The sequence below is a fragment of the Trachypithecus francoisi genome, unplaced genomic scaffold (genome assembly GCF_009764315.1).
Source record: "Trachypithecus francoisi isolate TF-2019V2 unplaced genomic scaffold, Tfra_2.0 Lachesis_group1, whole genome shotgun sequence".
NCBI lineage: Eukaryota > Metazoa > Chordata > Mammalia > Primates > Cercopithecidae > Trachypithecus > Trachypithecus francoisi.
Window position 1 is genome coordinate 79,000,638 of NW_022681454.1, and position 24,399 is coordinate 79,025,036.

General features: G+C 43.2%; 1 protein-coding gene across 3 annotated transcripts in view; it reads right to left on the bottom strand.

The window, feature by feature from the left end:
- Positions 1–414: 414 nt before the first annotated feature.
- Positions 415–24,399, bottom strand: part of PDGFRA (platelet derived growth factor receptor alpha) — a 62,174-nt gene continuing 38,189 nt past the window's right edge. For all 3 annotated transcript variants that reach the window (XM_033214655.1, XM_033214657.1, XM_033214656.1), the window contains exons 10-23: positions 23,868–24,061; positions 22,954–23,048; positions 22,606–22,738; positions 19,605–19,709; positions 19,098–19,208; positions 18,596–18,749; positions 16,648–16,814; positions 11,609–11,724; positions 11,116–11,238; positions 9,562–9,673; positions 8,208–8,307; positions 7,992–8,097; positions 6,552–6,793; positions 415–1,595 (exon numbers count right to left, since the gene is read on the bottom strand). In XM_033214655.1, the coding sequence (XP_033070546.1) occupies positions 1,448–1,595; positions 6,552–6,793; positions 7,992–8,097; positions 8,208–8,307; positions 9,562–9,673; positions 11,116–11,238; positions 11,609–11,724; positions 16,648–16,814; positions 18,596–18,749; positions 19,098–19,208; positions 19,605–19,709; positions 22,606–22,738; positions 22,954–23,048; positions 23,868–24,061 (1,906 nt within the window). In that variant the 3' untranslated portion in view covers positions 415–1,447. The remainder of the gene's footprint in view (positions 1,596–6,551; positions 6,794–7,991; positions 8,098–8,207; positions 8,308–9,561; positions 9,674–11,115; positions 11,239–11,608; positions 11,725–16,647; positions 16,815–18,595; positions 18,750–19,097; positions 19,209–19,604; positions 19,710–22,605; positions 22,739–22,953; positions 23,049–23,867; positions 24,062–24,399) is intronic.

The window sequence follows — 24,399 nt, forward strand, 5'->3', positions numbered from 1 at the left end:
CTTTTCAGGTTCATAGATTCAAAAAAATACATATATTGGGGTCGTCAAAGCTTTCACCAGGCATAAAGAAAAAACAAAAAACGTCTGCAAATCCAGTCTTTTTGCTGATCATTATATTTTCTATTGGATAATATACATGAGAAGTTATGTTCAGCACAGGTTTATGTCTCTACACTGAGAACTTTTAAGACTTCTGAGTTTTGTTTCCTGTAATCCCAGCACTTTGGGAGGCCGAGATGGGCGGATCACGAGGTCAGGAGATCGAGACCATCCTGGCTAACATGGTGAAACCCCATGTCTACTAAAAATAGAAAAAAATTAGCCGGGCGTAGTGACGGGTGCCTGTAGTCCCAGCTACTCGGGAGTTTGAGGCAGGAGAATGGCGGGAATCCCGGGAGGCGGAGCTTGTAGTGAGCCAAGATCACGCCACCGCACTCCAGCCTGGGTGACTGAGCAAGACTCTGTCTCAAAAAAAAAAAAAAAAAAAAAAAGAGTTTTGTTTGTTTCTAATCCCATTATTTCAGAGGGCAGTTAATTGTTTTTAATACAATGGATTGGGGAACCTACTCAGCACAGTTAAAAATTCTGACTTCCTGGACAACACTACTTTTACTTTGTTCTCTATGCTCAACTAAATTTAATTCACTAAAGCTATTATCATACTTTATAGAGAAACATGTTATTTAATATAAATGTCAAAAACTGTCAAACTTGTCACCTACTTAGTAAGGATTGTTTTAAATTGTGCTTTCTCTGGAGGGAAATCATGTTACATATTACACATTTAGCATTACTGATAACAGTAGTATTATTATAAATGTAGATTACAATATGAAAATGAGTTGTCAGGCTTCTAAATGCCCCAAATCTATTAAACAAAGTTGGTTAATTGTTATTCTTTATCTCTTTAACACTAAAAAAAATAGCAAAATGTTATAGTACCAGTACCTTTTAAGGTTCAAAAGTGGTTTTTCATGCACTTCTTTAAAAAGTTCAACAGCAGCTGACATCAGGTTTCAAGAGGGAAGTACATGGATGGATTGAGTGGTCTCTTCAGAATTCCAAAGAAGATAGTTAATACAATCTAAACATAGCCTTGGTTAGAGTTATTTACATAATTACAATGCTGAAGTTTTGTCGCAGTATAAATTGTGTCCGTTGGACTCTCACCAATGTTCTTGAAGCACAAAGTTCACCTTCCGTGGCCTATTATTCCCCTGTCCATCTATCTCCAAACTTCACACAACGCTGAGATGCTACTGAAAAAGTTCATTTCAAAATATCCCATTCATTCATATTTAGAAGGCCCCCTGAGGCCCTTGGCTGGGAACTTCTCTTTAAACATCAACCAAGTCCTCCTCTCAACCTCCGCATTGCAATAAAGTGGTTTTCTGAACGGGATCCAAAGGTGGCCCCAGAAGTGGAAGGAACCCCTCGAATCCGCCAGTTACAGGAAGCTGTCTTCCACCAGGTCTGAAGAGTCTATGCCGATGTCGTCCATCATGTCGATGTCTTCAATGGTCTCGTCCTCTCTCTTGATGAAGGTGGAACTGCTGGAACCCGTCTCAATGGCACTCTCTTCAGAGGTCTGCGAGCTGGAGGAGGGAGAGAAGAGCAAAGATTACAACTCCTGCAAAGAACTAGAACTAGACTGTGGCCCCCTAGAGACAAAGGAAAGCCTTTGGCACTCAAATCTGGGCTGTACAGTATGGCAAGATTCTGCCCCCAGGCCTGACATGCTGTGGTAGGTCACATGGAAAACCAAGGTCCACCCATCATTTTTACATTTCAGCTTTTCTGCTTTTCTGCCAGGTCTTTCATCAAAGTTGCTGACAAGCTGCAACAATTTCTACTTGCCCTACTCAATCCTAGTGGAAGAGAAAATAAGCAATGCCTGATCCAAAGGCCCGGGAAGGTAGAGCAGCGGGTGAAGTCAGCTGCAAGCTGCAGCCAGGCCCATCAGGTGCTCTCCCGGAAGCCTCCTGGGCATCCCAACTGTGTTCTCAGGATCTCGTGCCACTTGCCTGGAATGCCCTCTTCCCCTCTCTCTTGACATCCAATGCCCGCACCCCCCACCCCATCTTGAAGGCCCAGGTGATGGCTCCTTACATACTGGAGCAGTGGCTGAAAGAGGAGTTCTGGAGTCAGAAAGCCTTAGGTCTGGAATGGTGCCCCCACTTACTAGCTGTGTGATGCTACACAAGTTACTTAACTTGAACTTGAACTTCAACTGGGAAAGTTCAATTCCTGGTGTGTCAAATTCTGCAGCTCAGCCTGGTGTAGCCCTAGAAAATTTCTGGGCACCTTTCTCATGTTATTTATTTCAATGTGACTTTCTAACTGTATATAAAAGCAGAACCCTCTTACAACTCAAATATTATTCAGAGCCCACAAATACAAAGTAACCAAATTGAGAAAAGATCTGAGACAGAGAGCCCTAGATTCCCTGCTCAGCCTTCCCCGACCCCTGTGAAGTTCCACCACAGACCCCTAAAACTTGGAGGAACACCGTTTGCTCAAGGGATATAAACACATTATAAAAACTGGCCTGAGCAAAGCATAATAAAAAAACAAAGACTGATAGGCCACTTTGTCCCATCTTCAAATCACATAACATATTCTAAAACAAAATAGAAAAGCCATACTTTTAAAATTACCCAGTTCATACAAATAAACAAGGGCTGTCTACATATTATACCTAAATTGGTTAACAAAGGTCACAGTCATAAGCCTTCAAAATAATGCTCTGATGGGAAAGAAGAGGGAAAAAAACACACACACACAAGCAACTTGGACCTTGAAGTAGGGGCCACTATCATCACCTTCTCCTACCTCTGTCCAAGGGCCATGCAAAGAGAGCGGAGAACTGGGGCATAGTCTCCTCCATCCAACCACGTGAACCAGTGATTCTCAGTCCTGCCTGGGCATTAGCTCCACCTTGGTGCTGAGTTAAAGAATCTAGGCCAGGTGAGGTGGTTCGTGCCTATAATGCTAGCATTTTGGGAGGCCGAGGCCAGTGGATCTCTTGAGGTCAGGAGTTCAAAACCAGCCTGGCCAACATGGTGAAACCCCATCTCTACTAAAAATACAAAAAATAGCTGGGCATGGTGGCATGTGCCTGTAATCCCAGCTACTCAGGAGGCGGAGGTACAAGAATGGCTTGAACCCAGGAGGCAGAGGTTGCAGTGAGCTGAGATTGCACCACTCCAGCCTGGGTGACAGAGCAAGATTCCATCTCAAAAAAAAAAAAAAAAAAAAGAAAGAAAATCTAGGTAATGATCATCCAATGACTGCTAATGTTACAAAAGACAGACAACTGGACAGTGCAAACCTCCTGACAGAAGTACACAGAACCTTCTTTGAAGCATGTTTGCCAAAGATCTAACCTGAGTCAGGTTAAGTTCCTAGACTAACTACCAGTTTCCAACACATAGAGAGGACAGAAGCACCTGAGAAGGACACTACAAGGATGTAATCAGCAAAATTCTGATTGTGGGAACTCCACAGGCAAACGCTGTGGTTTCTTCACAAATAATATGTAAGAGGGCAAAAAAAAGAGGCAAAGTGAACTTACAGAGACATAGTAACCAAGTGCAATGTGTGACTCTTATCTGGATCTCAAATGGAACAAAACAAGTGTACGATAATTTTTTTTAACTTTTATGTTCAGGGGCACATGTGCAGGTTTGTTACATAGATAAATCACATGTCATGGGGGTTTGCTGTACAGATTATTTCGTCACCCAAGTAATAAGCACAGTATCCGATAGGTATTTTTTCTGATCCTCTTCCTTCTCCCACCCTGCACCCTCAACTATGCCCTGGTGTGTGTTGTTCCCCTCTTTGTGTCCATGTGCTCTCGTTGTTTATAAGTGTCTCCCACTTATAAGTGAGAACATGTGTTGGGGCTGTTGGGGCTGAATAAGTGAGAGCAGTGTTAAGTTGCTGCTTAACACTGGTTTTCTGTTCAGTGCAACACTATTCACAATAGCATTAGTTTCTGTTCCTGCATTAGTTTGCTAAGGATGATGACCTCCGGCTCCATACATGTTGCTGCAAAGGACATGATCTTGTTCTTTTTTTTATTTCATTTTTGTATTTTCCACTTCTTAAGTTCAAGGGTACATGTGCAAGTTGTGCAGGTTTGTTACATAGGTAAACATGTGTCATGGTGGTTTGCTGCACAAATCATCCCATCACCCATCCTTTAGCTATTCTTCCTGATGCTCCACCTAACCCCCAACTCCTGAAAGGCCTCAGTGTGTGTTGTTTCCCTCCATGTGTCCATGTGTCCTCATTGTTCAGCTCCCACTGATAAGTGAGAACATGTGGTGTTTGGTTTTCTGTTCCTGTATTAGTTTGCTGAGGATAACAGCTTCCACCTCCATCCATGTCCCTGCAAAGGACATGATCTCATTCCTTTTTACGGCTACATAGTGTTTCATGGTATATATGTACCATATTTTCTTTACCCAGTCTATCATTGATGGGCATTAGGTTGCTTCCATGATTTTGCTATTGTGAACAGTGCGGCAGTGAACATACACATGCATGTGTCCTTGTAATAGAATGATTTGTATACCTCTGGGTATATACCCAGTAACGGGATTGATGGGTCAAACAGTATTCCTGCCTCTAGGTCTTTGGGGGAATTGCCACACTGTCTTCCACAGTGGTTGAACTAATTTATTTACACTCCAACCGACATTGTAAAAGTGTTTCTTTTTCTCCACAACTTCACCACCATTGGTTGATTTTTGACTTTTAAATAATAGCCATTCTGACTGGTGGGAGATGGTATCTCAGATCTTGTTCTTTTTCATCGATGCACAGTATTCCATGGTGTATATGTGCCAGATGTTCTTTATCTAATCTACTGTCAATGGGCATTTAGGATGATTACATATCTTTGCTATTGTGAATAGTGTTGCACTGAACATACGCATGCATGTCTTTATGGTAGAATGATTTATATTCCTTTGGTTATACACCCAATAATGGGATTGCTGCGTCGAAAGGTAATTCTGCTAAAAGTTCTTTGACGCCAGATGCAGTAGCTCAAGCCTGTAATCCCAGCACTTTGGGAGGCCAAGGCGGGTGGATCACAAGGTCAGAAGATCGAGACCATCCTGGCCAACACGGTGAAACCCCGTCTCTACTAAAAATACAAAAAATTAGCCAGGCGTGGTGGCAGGCGCCTGTAGTTCCAGCTACTCGGGAGGCTGAGGCAGAAGAATGGCGTGAACCCGGGAGGCAGAGCTTGCAGTGAGCCGAGATCTCACCAATCCACTCCAGCCTGGGTGACAAAGCGAGATTCCATCTCAAAAAAAAAAAAAAAAAGTTCTTTGACTCCGTCTCAAAAAAAAAAAACAAAAAAAAAGTTCTTTGAGAAATCACCACACTGCTTTCCACAATAGCTGAAGTAATTTGCACTCCAGCGAGCAGTGTGTAAGCATCCCCTTTTCTCCACAACTTCACCAGCATCTGTTATTTTTTGACTTTTTAATAATAACCATTCTGACTGGTGTGAGATGGTATCTCATCATGGTTCTGATTTGCATTTCTCTAGTGATCAGTGATGTTGAGCATTTTTTCGTATGCTTGTTGGCTGCATGTATGTCTTCTTTTGAAGTGTCTGCTCATGTCCTCTGCCCACTTTTTAATGGAGTACGATAATATTTGTGAGATAATCTGAACTTTAACTGGCTGTCACTCAAATTGTCCCCATTTTGAGTGAGATAATGGCATTGTGGTTATTTTTAATAACTTTTTAATAAGTGTTGTTATTCTTTAAAATAGAGCCCTTATCTTTAAGAGACACACACTGGAATATTTATGAGTGAAATGATATGGTGTCTAGGATTTGCTTCCAAACAATCCAGAGGAGGCTGAGGAGAGACAGACATGGCCATGCATACATCCAGGCTGGTAGAGTGCATAGTCATTGAAGCTGGGTGATGGATACTGAACAGCTCACTATACTATGTGAAATGTGCACATGTTAGAAATCTTCCAGAATACAAAATTTAAAAGAAAGAAGAATCAAATCAGCCAGGGAGCAGTTGGCCACCACCCCCAGGGATTCTAATTTGTTGTTTTGGGTGAGGCTTGTATATCAACAGTTTTTAAATCTCTGCAGGTGATTCCAATTCACAGGTAGGGTATAGCATCAAAGGACTCAGTCCCGCCTCTCTCGACTTTTTCCCTAGTTCAATGACTATTTAAGACAATGGCAGGAAAGGCTTATATGATCTCAATAATCACAGTTCTGTATCAATTTGATCAAATTACCTGAGAACTTAGCTCAAAGATTCTCCACCAGGGAAGCATGACCCTCTCCCCACAACACGCACACCCGTCTCCCAGCCCCAGGGGGAGTACATTAGAATCATCTGGGAAGCATTTTCAAAACCACACCGACCTCCTGAGGATTCTGCAACTTGCCCCCAAGTACAGATTTACCACCCAGGAGTGCACCATTATCAGGTCCTCTCCTTCAGGGCCTGTGGGGGAGGGGAAAGGTGAGACACTGACGCTGCCCCCACAGCTACCTGTGTCTGTTCCTCTTGCCCAGGTCCTCCTCCTCAGGGACAGGGTCAATGTCAGGCAGAGGAATGATGTAGCCGCTGTCAGCGCTCAGTCTCTGCTCATCCAGACCACCCTCCCAGTCCTTCAGCTTGTCTTCCTCATTTTTGTAGGTGACACCAATGTACGCATTGTCTGAGTCCACACGCATGCGTGCCACAGCAGGATGGTCACTCTTCAGGAAGTCCAGATGAATTTTTTCATAACTCTATAAACATTCATTAAACATATTTAATCAAGTTTTAATGACCAAACCTCAAAAATGAATAGAGACACTCAGAACTTACTATTACTTAACTGTACATATTTCCAAACTATCTGGAAGATGTGGGACTTAGTTGAAGGAGAGTCATGTCAACTATCCCCAGAGACGTAGAACATGAAGAAGTGGCCACCAATGGTAAAGAGCTTCTGCTGGTAGGTGCTAAGATACCAGTGGCCCCTTCTCCAAGTCAGTAGCTACAACCGAGAACCCTTCTGGTCCCCATCACATTGCCTTTCCAGGGCTTGGATGGGTCCCATAGAGAGGCAGTGAGGACTACTATTGGGTGGATAATACCCAAAGCCTTCATGATCCTTAAACATTGGAGAGGTCTATCATTAGATGTGAACAGACCGTATTTTCAACAATAGCTTCAATCTCTTCCCACCAACACATTTCCACCAATCAGAGCCTCTTTGACCAACTGAGGGTTCATTTCCTTCTGCCTCCTCACTGCCTCACTGCCTCACCTGTGAAAGTGTAGTGGGCAGTGAGATAATTAACAGACAGAAGTGTTTAATTTGCAGTTTAGCACACAATCTCCTAATGCTGTTCCTCCTTGAGAGAAAGGAAGAACAATGATAAGTATAAAGCGTCTACACAGGGACTAATCCGAATCTAAGGAACTGAGGTTATGTCTGAGTTTTCCTCTCAACACCTCAGCAGAAAGTTGTTTTATTCATTTACATATCCTGCTTGGTTCCATGAAATTACATTTGCTCCTCTGAACAATGCTTCCTATTCCACAAAACCCAGCTGGTGCCACAGATAACAGCTGAGGTTGTTCTTTCCAGTCAGCTGGTAAAAGCCAATTTTGCATGGATTTAAGTGCATTCAAATTAGCGACGTAATGGCCATGGATTCCCTGAGTCTTCTAACTGCACACTAACTTCTGATACTCAAACATCTGGAGAAGAGTAGGCGCTACACATTTCAGATGAAAGGAAAGCCCCGCGGGAAGGAGAGCGTTTTCATTCATTATTGCTACTAGGGTCTTGTGGAGCACTGCCATGAAGCCCAGCAACTGGATCACACAATCTTTTGCCTCTTTTGAAAATGCTCCTCTAGAAATGCCAAACAGCACAGCTCACTGGTATAACTTTCAGCTTTATCCAGACCTTTCCACCCACAGATCCAAACACACCTTTTTATATTGTCCAGGCAGCAGATTCTCCACAATCTCACTCAGGTGGTAAAAAGAGGGTCTCTTCTCTGGCTCACTGTTCCAGCATTTCACCATGATCTCATAGCTGAGGGACAGAACTCAAGAGTGGGCACAGGGGGGAAGTCTCAGGGCCCCTCCCTCCCCCTAGACCCACAGAGTGTGAACACAGGCCCCCGGGATGGGGAAGAAGCTCACACTTCACTGGTAGCATGGTCAGGCTTGGCCATCCGGTACCCACTCTTGATCTTATTGTAGAAAGTAGAATCCACCATCATGCCGGGGTAAGGAGTACCACCTACAAGCCAAACAATAAACAGCAGGACTAACAAATGTTCAGTGCATTGTTGAAACACTTGGCATGATAGAACACCGTTAGAATACCTTTCAGATCCTATAGCCTTGAAACACTGTTTTTTTCAAGAAAATTCAGTGTCATCATCTCCTTCACTTCAGAGACCAGCTCAAATCTTAAATTTAATTAGGACTCCAGGTTGGTCAAGTCCAAGTACCATCACAAAAATTCTACATCTTTAGAAACAAGCATTCAAGTGTTTTTCAATGTGTATGACTATTGGATCAACACAGACAAAATGAACTAGAAAAGCAAGGAGAAATTCTGAATCATTAAAACTCAGAGAGTCTTTTTCACCAGGTATGTTCAAATCGCTAAAGCAAAAATCAAAGTGGGGGCCTCTCTGCTTTTAAGGGAGTATGAGACTCCATTAAGCCACTGGGGGATGATCCATTGTGATCATCCATGGAGGGAGAACTAGGAAGAAAAAGGAGACGGGGCAGGAAGACACACTTTCCTATTACATCCTGATCACAGATAAATCCATGAAACATTTCACACATTCAAAGCCAAGGCCAGGTCAAGTTAAGTTCCCTCTCTGAAGCCTTCCCACACTATTACAGGACTCCTTTCTCTTTACTCAAGACTCGAATTACAATTTTAAATCAGTACCACACTGTTTATCCCTAAGTGTGTAAGTCTCATCTCCCCAGATGAACCATCCAGATGTCAGGGTTATGGCTCATCCTTCTCTTAGGGACCTCACCGTGCAGCCCAGGGCACCTGGGTTGTTCAGCACCTGGGTTGTCAAGACTGGCCAATGACAACCAGGAATGAAAGCCCTGCCCTTCCCTCCACATATCCCTTTTCACCTGATATCAATCACCACCAGATGAGGGAGGGCCCACTCTCCAAGGGTGTACCCATGTGACCCAAAGCCCAAAATGAAAAAGCAGCCGGGATGCAAATGTCATTGGGACCACTTCCAATGGGAGGAAGTCACTCTGGCATAGCCCAAAGGAGAGGAGGGGCAGAGATCAGGAGTGAGATGCAACCCCCAACAAAGACCCCATTTCCACCTGCATGGGCCTATCTCAGACACAATAAGGTACAACGTGTGATATGAGGCGGCTGCAGTCTACTGGCCTCACACCAGGTTATCTTAACACTGTCTACAGGCTGGGGCTTGAAAGAATACATTTTCCTTCCAGTGGTGTTTCAGAACAGTCCAAACAAGCAGCAATGTCAGGCCCATACCAAGGGAAAAGATCTCCCAGAGCAGAATGCCGTAAGACCAGACATCACTCAGTGTGGTGTAGAGGTTGTCAAAGATGCTCTCAGGAGCCATCCACTTCACAGGCAGAAAGGTCTGCAAGGAAGGAGGGAGAGAGTTAAACCCATGTCTACTCACTGATGATCTACAGCAGTGGAAATGGAAAAGGGTTCCCTTTGGGCTCTTAATAACTTGTGCTAATTATCTTGTCCCATTTGAGTGTCTCTTATATGTGTTTTGTTCATTGCTGAACTCGCAGTGCCTGGCACATAGTAGGTGTTCAACAAATACTAGATGAATGATGAATGATCAATATTGCCTTTTATGTCCTCCAAAGGAATAATATCCAAAAACATTAATCCTGAATTTTCACCCAAAAGGTGTAAGCCCTGAAGGGACCGGTTTCCTCTATTTAGATATTCCTGGGAACAAAATTAAGAACAGATCCAGTGATCTATGAGCCGATTACAGCTATCCCGGCCACAGGAGTACATGAATCACACACAGCATGGATGCAGGCCATGTCTTTCCCTAGGTGGAAGCAGCAGCTGCCATGAGCTGTCTCACGTCCAGTGCAGTGAGGTGATTTGGAATTGTACCTACAGGGAGCAGATGTATCCCTACAGGGAGCTGTGTCATCTGCTGAGAAGTGGAAGGAATGGGGAGAATGGTCCAAGTAGACAACAAAATGAATATCTTTAAGGAAACTGTGCCTCCAAGACATATAAACCCAAATGGTTTCAATATTTTAGGGGTCACAGAGGCTTTTGAATATCTGATAAAAGCTTAAAATATAGAGACACCATTTTTGGGAATGCATGCTTGTCCATGCATACATGTAATTGACATATTAATAGCTAACACTTCCCAGGTGCAGTGGCTCACACCTGTCATCCCAACACTTTGGGAGCCTGAGGCAGGCAGATCACTTGAGGCCAGGAGTTCGAGACCAGCCTGGCAAATATGGTGAAACCCTGTCTCTACTAAAAATACAAAAATTAGCTGAGCATGGTGGTGCATGCCTGTAATCCCAGCTACTCAGGAGGCTGAGGCAGGAGAATCGCTTCAACCTGGGAGGCAGAAGTTTGCAGTGAGCCAAGATTGCACCACTGCTCTCCAGCCTGGGTGACAGAGTGAGACTCTGTCTCAAAAAAAAAAATAGAAAAGAAATAAATAAATAAAATAGCTAACAGTTATTGAGTGCTGTTTCTATATGCCAGGCACTGTCCTAAGCACTTTACATGAATTCATTGATTTAATCTCCACAGCAACTCAGCAGATAGGCACTATTATCACCTCCCACTACAGTCAGGGACATAGAGGACAGAACAGTCGAGTATCTAGCCCCGAATCCAAATCAAGTAAGTGGTGGAGCTGGTACTTACACCTGGGCAATCTGCTGCCAAGGCTGTGTACTGACCCCTTGTAGTGTATTGATGTTTTAAAAAACAGGCACCGAATCTCTAGAAGCAACACCTGACTTCAGAGATTAAAGTGAAGGAGGGTGAGCATGCCCACTGAGGGAAGTGAGGACGTACACTGCCTTTCGATACGTAGTTCGAATCATGCATGATGTCTCTGGCCAGGCCAAAGTCACAGATCTTCACAATTTTTCCTTGTGCCAGGAGAACGTTGCGAGCAGCCAGATCCCGGTGGACACACTGCACGGAAAAGGAAGAAATGCCTCAGGGTCAAGCCATCTGTGGCTGAGCCAGCATCACCCCTGCAAGACTGGCCAATCCCCGATCCATGGTGGCACTTGGAGCTGCCTGCCTGGATATAAAGGGCTGGCCTTCTCCCAGGTTCTCACTCCACCCACTCCCAACAGAGAGAAAGCTCTAGAGAAGAGTAGATGCCTGATGATTTCGGACTCCCTGCCCTGTGTAGGGGATGAAGGAGAGAGACAGGTAAGTAAGAGGCCCCCGTTATTAATGGCCTTTCCAAGATCTATCTCCTAGCATCTCCTTCCACACTCCACTCACTCTGAAATCTGTGGCTGGGTCTAGAAAGGTCTCTGTTCCTTGAACTTACATTTTTTGAAGCCAAAAACTCCATTCCTCGGGCAACTTGATAGGTGAAGCTCAACAAATCCAACAAAGTAAGGCCTTCTGAGTTATCATCTGAAAGGAGGTTTTTGACTTCTGAGTCTGCAGAAAAGAAATTAAATGTATTGGTGCTGGCAGGCAGCAGGAAATCATCAGGTTGCAGAGGCATGCCCAAAGAACACATCCAAATATTTTCTTAATTTTCTTGTAGAATGTTTAGATCTCACAGGTGAATATCACTATGCGAAGGTTCTATCTTAGAAAACAGATATATAGGCCAGGCATGGTGACTCATGCCTATAATCGCAGCACTTTGGAAGGCTGAGGAGGGTGGATTGCCTGAGGTCAGAAGTTCGAGACCAGTTTGGCCTACGTGGTGAAACTCTGTCTCTGCTAATAATACAAAAAAACTATCCAGGCATGGTGGCATGTACCTGTAATCCCAGCTACTCGAGAGGCTGAGGCAGGGGAATTGCTTGAACCAGGGAGGAGGAGGTTGCAGTGAGTTGCAGTCAGCCAAGATCACACCACTGCACTCCAGCCTGGGTGACAGAGTGAGACTCTGTCTTAAAAAAAAAAAAAGAAAGAAAGAAAGAAAGAAAAGAGATATGCAGAAACATATATCTGGTTTAAAAATTATACACACACACACACAAAATGATATAGTTTGGATATGTGTCCCCACCCAAAGCTCATGTTGAAGTGTAATCCCCAGTATTGGAGATGGGGCCTGGTGGGAGGTGACTGGATCATGGGGGTGAATTTCTCATGAATGGTTTAGCACCATCCCCTTGGTGATATCCTTGCAAAAGTGAGTGACTTTTTGCACGATCTGCCTGTTTAAAACTGTGTGGCACCTCTCTCTCTCTCTCTCTCTCTCTCTCTCTCTATCTCCCTCCTCCCCCCACCCCACTCTCTCTCTCTATTTGCTCCTGCTCTGGCCATGCGATATGCCTGCTCCTCCTTTACCTTCCACCATGATTGGAAGCTTCCTGAGGCCTCCCCAGAAGCAAATGCCTGTATAGCCTGCAGAACCATGTGCCAGTGAAACCTCTTTTCTTTATAAATTACTCAGTCTCAAGTGTTTATAGCAATGCAAAAACAGCTTAATAGAGAAAATTGGGATCAAGGAATGGGAAACTGCTGTAAAGAGAACTGGGTAACAGGCAGAGATTAGAAGAGTTTGGAGGGCTCAGAAAACGACAGGAAGATAAAGGAAAGTTTGGAACTTCTTAGAGACTGGTTAAATGCTTGTGACCAAAATGCTGATAGTGATATGGACAATTAAATCCAGGCTGCCAAGGTCTCAGATGAAAATGAAGAATTTATTGGGAACTGGAGTAAAGGTCACCCTTGTTAAGCCTCAGCAAAGAACTTGGCCACATTATGTCCATGCCCTAGGAATATGTAGAATTTTGAACTTGAGAGTGATGACCTAGGATATCTGGTGGAAGAAATTTCCAAGCAGCAGTATTCAAGACATGGCCTGCCTGCTTCCAATAGCCTACATTCAGATGCAAAAGCAAAGAAACGACTTGAAGTTGAAACTTACATTTACAAAGAAGCAGAAGCTAGGCACAGTGGCTCACACCTGTAATCCCAACACTTTGGGAGGCTGAGGTGACAGAATTGCTTGAGTCCAGGAGTTTGAACTAGCCCAGACAACACAGCGAGACCCCATCTCTTAAAAAAAATAAAAGATAAAAAAAATAAAAGGGAAGCAGAGCATAAAAGGTTGGAAACTTTGTAGCTTGGCCATGTGACAGAGAAAGTAAAAGCTTTTGGGGGAGAGAATTAAAGAGGGCTGCTGGGCAACCACTTGCTAGAGAAATTTGCATAACTAAAAAGGAGGCAAAGGCTGATTGCCAAAACAATGAGAAAAAGGCCTTGAAGGCATTTCAGAGACCTTCATGGCAGCCCCTCGCATCACAGGCCCAGAGGCCTAGGAGAGAAAAATGGTTTCATAGGCCAGGCCCAGGGTCCACTGCCCTGTGCAGCCTTGACACACTGCTCCCTGCATCCCTATGACTCCAGCTCCAGCCATGGGTCAAAGAAGTCCCGGTGCAGCTTGGGCTGCTGCTTCAGCTTGTGACAGCCATAAACCTTAGCAGCTTCCATGTGGTATTAGTCTGTGGGTGCACAGAGTGCAAGAGTTGAGGCTTGGGAGCCTCTGCCTAGATTTCAGAGGATATATTAAAAAAAACCAGGGTGCCCAGACAGAAGCATGCTGCAGGAGTGGAGCCCTCATAGAGAACTTCTACTAAGGCAGTGCAGAGGGGAAATGTGGGGTTGAAGACCCCACACAGAGTCTCCACCAGGGCACTGCCTAGTGGAGCTATGAAGAGAGGGCCACTATCCTCCATGAATAATATATCCACCAACAACTTGCACTCTGCACCTGGAAAAACCACAAGCACTTGACACCACCCCCTGAGAGCAGCTGCAGAGGCTGAACCCTGTAAAGCCACAGGGAGTTCCACCCCTCCCAAGAGCTCCACTCCTTGCACCAGTGTGCTCTGGATATGGGATACGGAGTCAATGGAGTTTATTTGGAGCTTTCAGCCCTGCTGAGTTTTGAACTTCTGTGGGGCTTGTAGCCCCTTTCTTTTGGCCAATTTCTCCCTTTGGGAATGGGAATGTTGACCCAAGGTCTATAACCGCATTGTATCTTGGAAGTAAATAACTTGTTTTTTATTTTACAGGCTCATAGGTGGAAGGGACTTGCCTTGGTCAGATAAGACTTTGGACTTTGAGTTGATGCTGGAATGAGTTAAGGCTTGAGGGGACTATTGAGGAAGGATGATTGTATTTTGAAATGTGAGAGGGACATGAGATTTGGGAGGGTCCAGAGTCAATATGATATAGTTTGAATATGTGTCCCCACCCAAATCTCATGTTGAATTGTAATCTCCAGTATTGGAGGTAGGGACTGGTTGGGGATGAATGGAGGGGACAGCTTTCTTATGAACGATTTAGCACCATCCTTTTGGTGCTGTCCTTGCAAATAGTAAGTGACTTCTTGTAAGATCTAACTGTTTAAAAGTGTGTGGCGTCTCTCTCTTTCTCTGTCTCGCTTGCTCTTGCTTTGGCCATGTGATGTGCCTACACCACTTTGCCTTCTGCCATAACTGGAAGCTTCATGAGGCCTCCCCAGTAACCGAGCAGATCTACCAGCATCATGATTCCTGTAAAGGCTGCAGAATCATGAACTAATTAAACTTATTTCCCTTATAAATTACCCAGTCTCTAGGATTTCTTTATAGCAATAAAAGAACAGCCTAAAACACACAGACACACACACACACACACACACACACACACACACAAAACACACACACAGATAGCCACAAGGACAAATCTCACACATAATTATTTTGTTTGCCTCCTAAATTTCTTTTTATCAACCATAGTTAGCAAATCATCTCAGTTACCTTTAAAACACACATACACATAAACACACACTAAAATCTTCCATGATGAAATACATGGAGCACATATACAAGCTACACGAAAAAGTAGCTTCTGGGAATTGCTTTATTTTCTTTTTAAAGCCACCTTTGTAGTACTTTGCTTATAGTTTGTTAATAAAATCAACCACCAATCACATGTGATAGCATCTTAGAGATCAGTGCCAATGACTTTGCTTTGAGTTTCTTTGTTTGTAACTTGTCCACTTTCCCCAGTTAGTCCCATCTGGAAGGGTCCCAGGGTTTTCGAGGAAGAAGGCAATTTAATCCAGAAGTTCTCAATTCTTTTTGAAAATGTTCAGGCAAGTGAAGAGTAGCTCTAGCCATTCACATTTTTTTCAGATAGCCACGGAAGGCCAGAAAGCAGTGGTCTGCCTGCCAAAAGGGCTTGGGCCTGAGCATGACTCAGGTTCCTCTGACATTTTGTGCCAACTCCACCAGCCCAGCCTGGGAAGCAATGTAAACTATTTTTAACAATATGGGAGGGGAGAGGAAGTACTTGTTCCGATACTCTCACTGGCTAATCTTTTAAAAGCGCTTGGAAGTTCACCCATTTGGCAATGAGAAGTGAATGGAACTTGGAACTGCAGAAATGGAAAATATTGTGTACTGAGCTTTGCAAAACAAACAAATTCCTTTTTTAATGGATTGTACCTTTCACTTAAGAACCCTGAAAACATTCAGAGCACATCAATAATTTCCAAAACAGTGTCCAGGGCAGCTCAACACTTTTTTGCATTGCCTAATGGGAGGACTCAGACCCAAAAAGACAAGCTCACAGGACAAGCCAATGTCAGACTTCCAACCTCATGTCTCTGACCAGTCCAGGGCTCTGGAGGAACCACCCTGAGCAGATGTGAAGTGGTCCATCTGGTCTGGGCATCAGCTGGACTCTCTGGAGTTTATAAATCAATTTAACCCTGCTATATATTCGTGTGCTTGAAACACAGATAGACCCACCTTCAAAAAACATTCACCAGAAACACTTGTCCAGAAAATGTAACTGCAAATTATCTACGCTAGAGTTCCTCTCACAAATTGAATGTTAGGAAAAGTAAAAGCAAGGGTTACTGAACTCATAGACATCAGAGACTTCTAAAACTTAAGGAAAAAAAACGGTGTGAGGAACAAACATAAGACTGCCAACTTGTAGGGGTATTACATTACTGCCAAGTAAGGGCATGAAAAAGAACATCAATCACCATATTTTCATTAAAAAAGAAAGACATGTTAGCAACAAAAAAGGAAGTTCATTATATCAGAATAAGTAATTATTTTTTTAAAAATATTTATTGCAGGAACATACCAGGAAAATTCTTTAAAACTATTACATTTAAAGTTTAAAAAATTTGTTACATTGTCGGGTTTTATTCTTTCAGTTTACAGGCCACAAACCTGGAAATATGTCACAGAACTGGCTGTGTAGACCTGAATTTAGAGACCACGTGGGCTGCCAGGTTCACTTACCATCCCTATACACTTCCCCCCTAAATACTTTAAGTATCATAATAAACCACTGGACAGTCCCAATACCCAGAGTGAGTATAGACACTTTTACCTAACATAGATTTCTTCTTATATGAGGCTGGACGATCATACAGTGATCTCTGGATGTCGGAATATTTAGAAACCTCTTTCCTTTCTAGCATGGGGACATACTGTGTAGTATCAGCCTGCTTCATGTCCATGTAGTCACCATTGTTTTCAAAAGATAAAATAACATAGCTGTAAAAACAGAAAGAGAAATCTTACCCAGGGTGCCCTTCTGAAGTGGTCATTCCACTTTCAGTAGATGATGATTTTGGGGACCTACAACATGCCAGGTACTGAGGTAGGCAAGGGAGCTAACCAGGTAAAAGCAAAACCAATCCACACTCTTCACATGAGGTGATCTAGTCAAGGAGATGAGCATTAATCAAATAGTCACACAAATACATGCACCACAGCAATTCCACCACTGGATGTCTACCAGAGGAAAGGAAGTCATACGAAAAAGATACTTGCACACACATGTTTATAGCAGCACAATTCACAATTGAAAAAATGTGGAACCAACCCCAAATGCCCATTAATCAAGGATGGATAAAGAAACTGCAGTGTATCTATACATATGTATATATAGGTGTATATATACTACTCAGCTATTAAAAGGAATGAATTAATGGCATTCACAGCAACCTGGATGGTACTGGAGACTATTATTGTAAGTGAAGTAACTCAGAAATGGAAAACCAAACATCGTATGTTCTCACTCATAAGTGGGAGCTAAGCTATGAGGACACAAAGGCATAAGAAGGACACAATGGGCTTGGGGACTCGGGAAAAGAGAGGTGGGTGAGGGATAAAAGACTACAAACTGGGTTCAGTGTATACTGTTCCAGTGATGGGTGCACCAAAATCTCACAAATCACCACTAAAGAATTTACTCATGTAACCAAATACCACTTGTTCCCCCAAAACCTATGGAAATAAAAGATTTTTTTAAACAGGGGAAAAAAGAAATGTAACAAACAAAATAAATACACAGATCAACTCAAACTCAGATGTGCTGTGAAGGAAGAATGGTTTCAATAGCCTGTAAGGAAAATGACTTGATCTGGGGATCACGAAAGCACTTTTCAGAAGACGTAGAAAGAATCCCACTGACAAAGATGGGAAAGACTGGGGGAATATTTGTCATGGCACCTGGCACATACAAAGGACTCCACAAATGTCAGTTGCCATGATGATTACTGTCCACTTGTTTTCAGAGCCAGTTCCCTGTGCATCTCTTGCAGGAGCCCGCACCTCCTGTAGAGCCACATCTAAGACAGTGGGGCTGTGCTCCCACGGATCTGTAAGTCCATTACACTTAAAGTTTGAAGAATTCACTACATTAAGTCTGTCATTATTCTTTCTCAGTTTTTCAACTCACAGGCCTCGGAACCTGAGCCAAGTGGCCATGTGGTTTGGGCATATAATTCCTTCTACCCAATCAATTTAGCACCCATTTGGTGTCCACTAAGTAATTTATTATGAAGTGAATTCATTGTACTTTCTGATATTACAGAACTTCCTATCTACAGCTCTTTATAGCCACTTGTAGGTTTCTGCAGTAGGGATCACTATCTTTGGCGTCATTTATAGGTTCAGGTTCAGCAAGGACCTTGAGCTTGGAGATCCACAGACAGTTCTCGCAAGGTTCCAGAACTCAAGCATCCCTGACCACAGCTGCATTTTATAGGTCTAAATGGATCACATATAAATAGCAGAAGAGCTCCCAGAATCATTCTAACTCTCACTCTCATTCAAACCTATCAGCAAGGCCTTCCCATGTCCAAAACGCCTGTGGACATCATGAATCTCTGCATGATCATGGGATAGTCAACTGGGCAGGATGGTTTGACTCTAAGTCTTGCTACCTTGGGCACTGAACCTGCAGACATGGAATCTATCAGGACATGGGTCTTTTCATTTGTGATGCCTGTAAGATAATGATAGATAGCAACGTCTCTCTTTGCACCCACCTCCGTGTGCTGTCATCAGCAGGGTTCAACCCAAAGATATCCAGCTCTTTCTTTGGCTTCTCTGGGTGGCGGCTCAGGAAGCTATCCCTATTCTTATGCAAATAGTTGACCAAATCTCCGTAGAAGCAGTACTCTGTGATGATGTAAATGGGGCCTATGGAGACAAAAATCGTTAGGAGATGGGTATGAAAATGAAGAACAAAAAAGTCATGAATTATCCTGCAGACCATATGGGGCAGAAAAAAACAAGATACCAAAAAAGTGTTTTGTTGTTGTTTTTTTTTAAAAAAAGAGCCATGAATGGCTATGACTGGACTGGCAACAGATTTTGCTCAAAAAACAATGAGCTTCCATCAATTCAAGGGACGGGTCAGCTCCATTTAAGAGACTTCTATTCCCTGGCATGTGTGGGGTTGGAGAGTGGAGGATTTAAGCCTGAATGAACAGTTTTCAGAACCACATGTGTCCAATGAAAACCCTCACTCCAGGTCAGTGAGCCCACCTGATTTGGTGCAGGCTCCCAGCAAGTTTACAATGTTCAAATGTGGCCCCAGGTGAGTCATTATCTTCAGTTCAGACATGAGAGCTTGTTTTTCACTGGATCTAGCCGTGGCTGTTGAAGGAATAAATCACATATCAGTCCAGCTGAGCTACCAACTTCCCGTGCTCAGAAAAAAACCAAGAACATGACTAATCCTGTGATTGGATATCATTCTATTTACCAAAAGTCTAAATGAAGTAGATGGCTACTTGGCCTCAATGCTAATAACTAATTCCTGGTCTTTCTAGCAAAATGAAGTCTGGAAATAACAAGCTCTTAATTTTCCAACATATGGGCAGCAAGAGCAATCTAAATAAACCTAATTGACAAAATTGTCTAAATACACATAAAACCTGGAGTCAAAAGAATCAGGATCTAGTCCTAAATGTCTTATTTACTAGCTGTATGATTTTGAGAAATTCCTTTAATATCCCCATGCTCAAAAAATCCCCAGGAAGGAGCACTTACGTTTTAGCATCTTCACTGCAACTTTCATGACAGGTTGGGACCGGCTTAATCCATAGGCTGTTCCTTCAACCACCTTCCCAAATGCTCCAGACCCCAAGACCCGACCTGTGGGCAGGCAGAATCATTAACACCCAAAAACTCCAGCCGCCTCCTCAGCTTTCTGCGCCATAGCCAGCTCTCTGTGGGTGGACAGCTGGGCGGGTGTCTTTCCTGTTTGGAATAAGCATAATGACTCCTCCAAGTCATCGTGTCAAAAACGGAATTGAGCCCACAGAGAAGGAAATTAGCATAATTGCTTTTGTCGAATAACATTTGCAGGGGAAAGAAAACACAGACGGGAGAAAGGAGGGTGCAGCCCTCCCTGGTGTGAGCATGCTGTCTACCAGCTCCGTGCTGGGCCAGCCCCTGGGATCCTCTGCCTTTGGAGGCTCTCACCCATACCCCTTGGTTCTCTCCCCTTCTGTTTTCCATATGCAAACAGGGGCATCTTTTGTCTTAGTAAATTATTAGCCACTGGAAATATTTCAGGATTCAAAATATCACTGATTCCAAGGAGTGACTAAGTAAAAACTTCAGACTGGGCTCACTGGTCCCTATTAATTAGGAAAGCCACTCCACCAAGAGCTAAGCATGCCCGAGAGCACAGCAATTAGCTTCATGTTGGGAGGAGACTTACGTAAAGACACTGAAGCTGTTGTCCCACCCTGAAAGGGCTCACAGTCTGAGAGAAACATTTCCCAGGGTGTCAGTCTCACCGCGGATAGCCAAGCCCAGGAAGGACTTGGCTCATGAAAGACACTAACAGCCAACGCTGACTCTTACTGCATGTCTGTGTTACTGGAAATCGTACCTGGAAAGGTATTGCTTCACCAGCAATGCCTTTCAGTATAATGGGAATTATGCCCGTTTCCCCGTATTTTACTACTTTTTAACTCCCTAAGTTCCTCATCCCTTTTTGGGAAATAGGCAGGAAAATAAAGAAAGCTTAGATATAAATATTTGAAATTGGGAGCAGCTCTTATAACTGCCCCATGAGTTCTCCTTGCCCGCTGCCTAGACAGAGCCAATTTATCAAGGCAGGGGAACTGCAATAGAGAAAGGGTTTAATTCACACAGAGGTGGCTGTACAGGAGACCTATTCTACTATTACTACTATTACTCAAATCAGTGTCTCTGAAACTGGGGAATTTCTACTATTCTACTATTACTCAAATCAGTGTCTCTAAAACTGGGGAATTTCTACTATTCTACTATTACTCAAATCAGTGTCTCTGAAACTGGGGAATTTCTACTACTTTACTATTCTGCTATTACTCAAATCAGTGTCTCTGAAACTGGAGAATTTCTACTATTCTACTATTACTCAAATCAGTGTCTCTGAAACTGGGGGAATGGGGTTTTTAGGATGATTTGGTGGGTAGGGGGTGAAATGGGGAGTGCTGATTGGTTGGGTCAAAGATGAAATCATGAGCTGATGCTGTCCTCTTGAACTGAGTCAGTTCCTAGGTAGGGGCCACAAGATCAGATGAGCCAGTTTATTGACCTGGGTGGTGTCAGCTGATGCATCAAAATACAGGGTCTCCAAAATATCTCAAGCACTGACCTCAGGTTTCACAACAGTGACCCTTAAACCGTGCTTTCTAATCTTGTAGCTCATTTGTTAGTCCCACAAAGGCAGTCTAGTTCCCAGGCAAGAAGAGGGTTTGTTTTGGCAAAGGGCTATTATTGTCTTTTTTTCAAAGTCAAACTATAAAATAAGTTCCTCTCAAAGTTAGTTTGGCCTATGCCCAGGAAGGAACAAGGACAACTTGGAGGCTAAAGCAAAATGGAGTTGGTTAGATCATATCTCATTCACTGTCATAATTTCCTCAGTTGCAACTTTTGGAAAGGTGATTTCACTCTGCTGCCTTGCTTGATTTCAGTTTAAGTAACTCTCCAAGCAGACTTCTGTATTTTGGAATGAGACAGGTAAGTAATTAAAACCTGCATTTGGCATTCTTTAACGTATATACTGTTAGATCATTCATCATAACACAACCTCTACCTATACTTCATTTGCCTTTGTCTTGCTTTCATTCATTAGGAGTGTGATTTAAAAAAAGAAATACTGCCTTGGACTAAAGCTTCATATTCTTGGTCTCAGCCCAGGATTGAAATATTTGAAATGCTTGTGGTAAGTTGACTTGCTTATTTTTACATATTTTGCCTTAAAATGTACCTATATTTTTATATTCCATATTCTAAATATACAAAAAGGAGTATCGGCCGGGCGCGGTGGCTCATGCCTGTAATCCCAGCACTTTGGGAGGCCGAGGCGGGCGGATCAGGAGGTCAGGAGATCGAGACCATCCTGGCTAACACGGTGAAACCCCGTCTCTACTGAAAAAAAATACAAAAAATTAGCCGGGCATGGTGGCAGGCGCCTGTAGTCCCAGCTACCTGGGAGGCTGAGGCAGGAGAATGGCGTGAACCCGGGAGGCGGAGCTTGTAGTGAGCCGAGATGGCGCCACTGCACTCCAGCCTGGGCGACATAGCGAGACTCCATCTCAAAAAAAAAAAAAAAAATTAAAAAAAAAAAAAAAATAAAAAGGAGTATCTAATGCATCTTTAAAACATAATGAATCAAAACACATTTTGTGGTTGTCCTCATTCATTTCTCATCTGCTCATTTTTAGTCACAGAAATTCATCTCATTTTCAATTCATGTCATTTCTAAAGCAAAGCAATTTTGGTGGGTATCTTTGCCAGCCCTCTTCATATTCTCTTCTCCCTTTGTAAAATTTTCCTTAACTATAATTTGTTATGGAACGAGATTTTAAAAAATCATTGCAGTGATCCAATTAACTCATTGTCAAGACAGAAATGTATTTCTGAAAGCAAATTTCTATTGCCTAGTTCTTACTAAGCACAATCTCAGGTCTCTATTCTGCCAAGGCCTATAAATTGTAAAGCTGTGTGCAAAGGAAAAGGGAGTCTTGGGAGGTCACCCCATGGAACTTACCAAGCACTAGTCCATCTCTTGGAAACTCCCATCTCGAGTCATAAGGCAGCTGCATCGGGTCCACATAAATATATTCATGTCCATCTGGGCTGATTGATTCAATGACCCTCCAGCGAATTTCATACCTCGGTTTCTATAAATGACCAGGACAGGTAACTGGTGAATTACCAAAGTCCCAGTGTACCAGAGCTTCAATGAAGCTGCACAGTGACTGGACACAGTAGAGTCCAACAACGTTCACTCCACATATAATTACTGAGCTCCTTCTCTGTGCCAAGCACTGACCCAGGTTGCTGTTCTTGTTCTCATTGGCTTCAAAGATCTTTAGTTTTATGAGAAAATATCTACCTGTTTCCAAATGACAACCAGGACAATGAGTGAGATGATCACAATCACCAGCAGCACCAGGACTGCAGCAGCCACCGTGAGTTCAGAACGCAGGGCTACGTGACAAGAGAGAGAGGCACAATGAAAAGTTTCCTGGCAGACATGCACGGGGGCAGCAAGGTAGTGTGGCTGTGTCTGAGCCAGGAATCTCTCACTGCTGGTGGTGAAATGTGAGGGCTGTCTGGTTCATTTTAGGGATAGGAAGTATCATCTCTCAAACTATCTACACCCAGGAAACTACATCAACTCTTTCCTTATACAAGAAGGGGACAAAATTCAATCAGGAGAACTCAGTATTTTCTCCAAAGTTGCTCCAACAGTAAACTTATGGACAGAATTTGAATAGGAACAATAAAGATGGATAAATGCAATTGACAGCTACTATATGGGCAGACATCTCTACTTCATATGCTTTATTATAAAGCTTATTTTGTAACTTGCATTTTGCTTATATTGCTTTTGGCTTCATCCATCTTTTAAGGAGCAATGAGACAGAAGATCCTTCTTCCCCACACTGCATCCACATACACAGACATTCAAAGTAGAAACTGTAGCTATATTATTAGACAAGCAAAATGTTGAGGAGCCTCTGCAAAATGCTGTTTTGGATCTGAATCTAAAACAAAGTCCTAGGTAGAGGTTGCAGTGAGCCAATATTGTGCCACTGCACTCCAGCCTGGGCGACAGAGCAAGACTCTGTCTCAAAAAACAAAACAAAATAAAGCAAAGTCCACATGCCTGCCTTTAAGAGCATTCATAACTGAATTTCTGCCTTGGGACCTTCATTTCTATATGAGTCCTATTTGGGATTCAAAGTTCTGCCTGGGGGAAATGGGGCTCAGCTGATGAGTTGTCCTGACTGTTGAGGAACTCACTGGGAGCCACCAGCTTCAGCTCTCGGTTCTCAGCTCCAAGGAGATTCTTAGCCAGGCATCTCACCGCAATGGTCTCTTCCACTTTGGCAAAAGTCACAAGGCCCTCCACGGTACTCCTGTCTCGGGGGTGGATCTCCGTGATGATGTTTGAGACATTGTTGGCCAAAATCGTCCAAGAAGTTTCATTATTACATCTAGAGAGAAAAAAGGCCTAAGTATAGGACCAATTCCTGAGAGTCATGGCAATGAGTGGAGCCAAGGGAACACTCTAAGATGGCAAGGTGTTGGGATCTTGTCTACATTTTGGGGCACTACACACTGATTTATTTTACATGCAGATGAACATTAAAACTTGTCTGCATGTGCTAAAGAGGGAATAATTCACACATGAACTGAACGTGTTTACATAGCAGGCAGAGATAAACGTGTTTAATAAAATATGACTACCATTCCCCAATCTTGAACCTATGAGCAAACTGAACAGTTCAATTTCAACCATATTTAATGATCTCAATCTCCCACACCTTCAAAA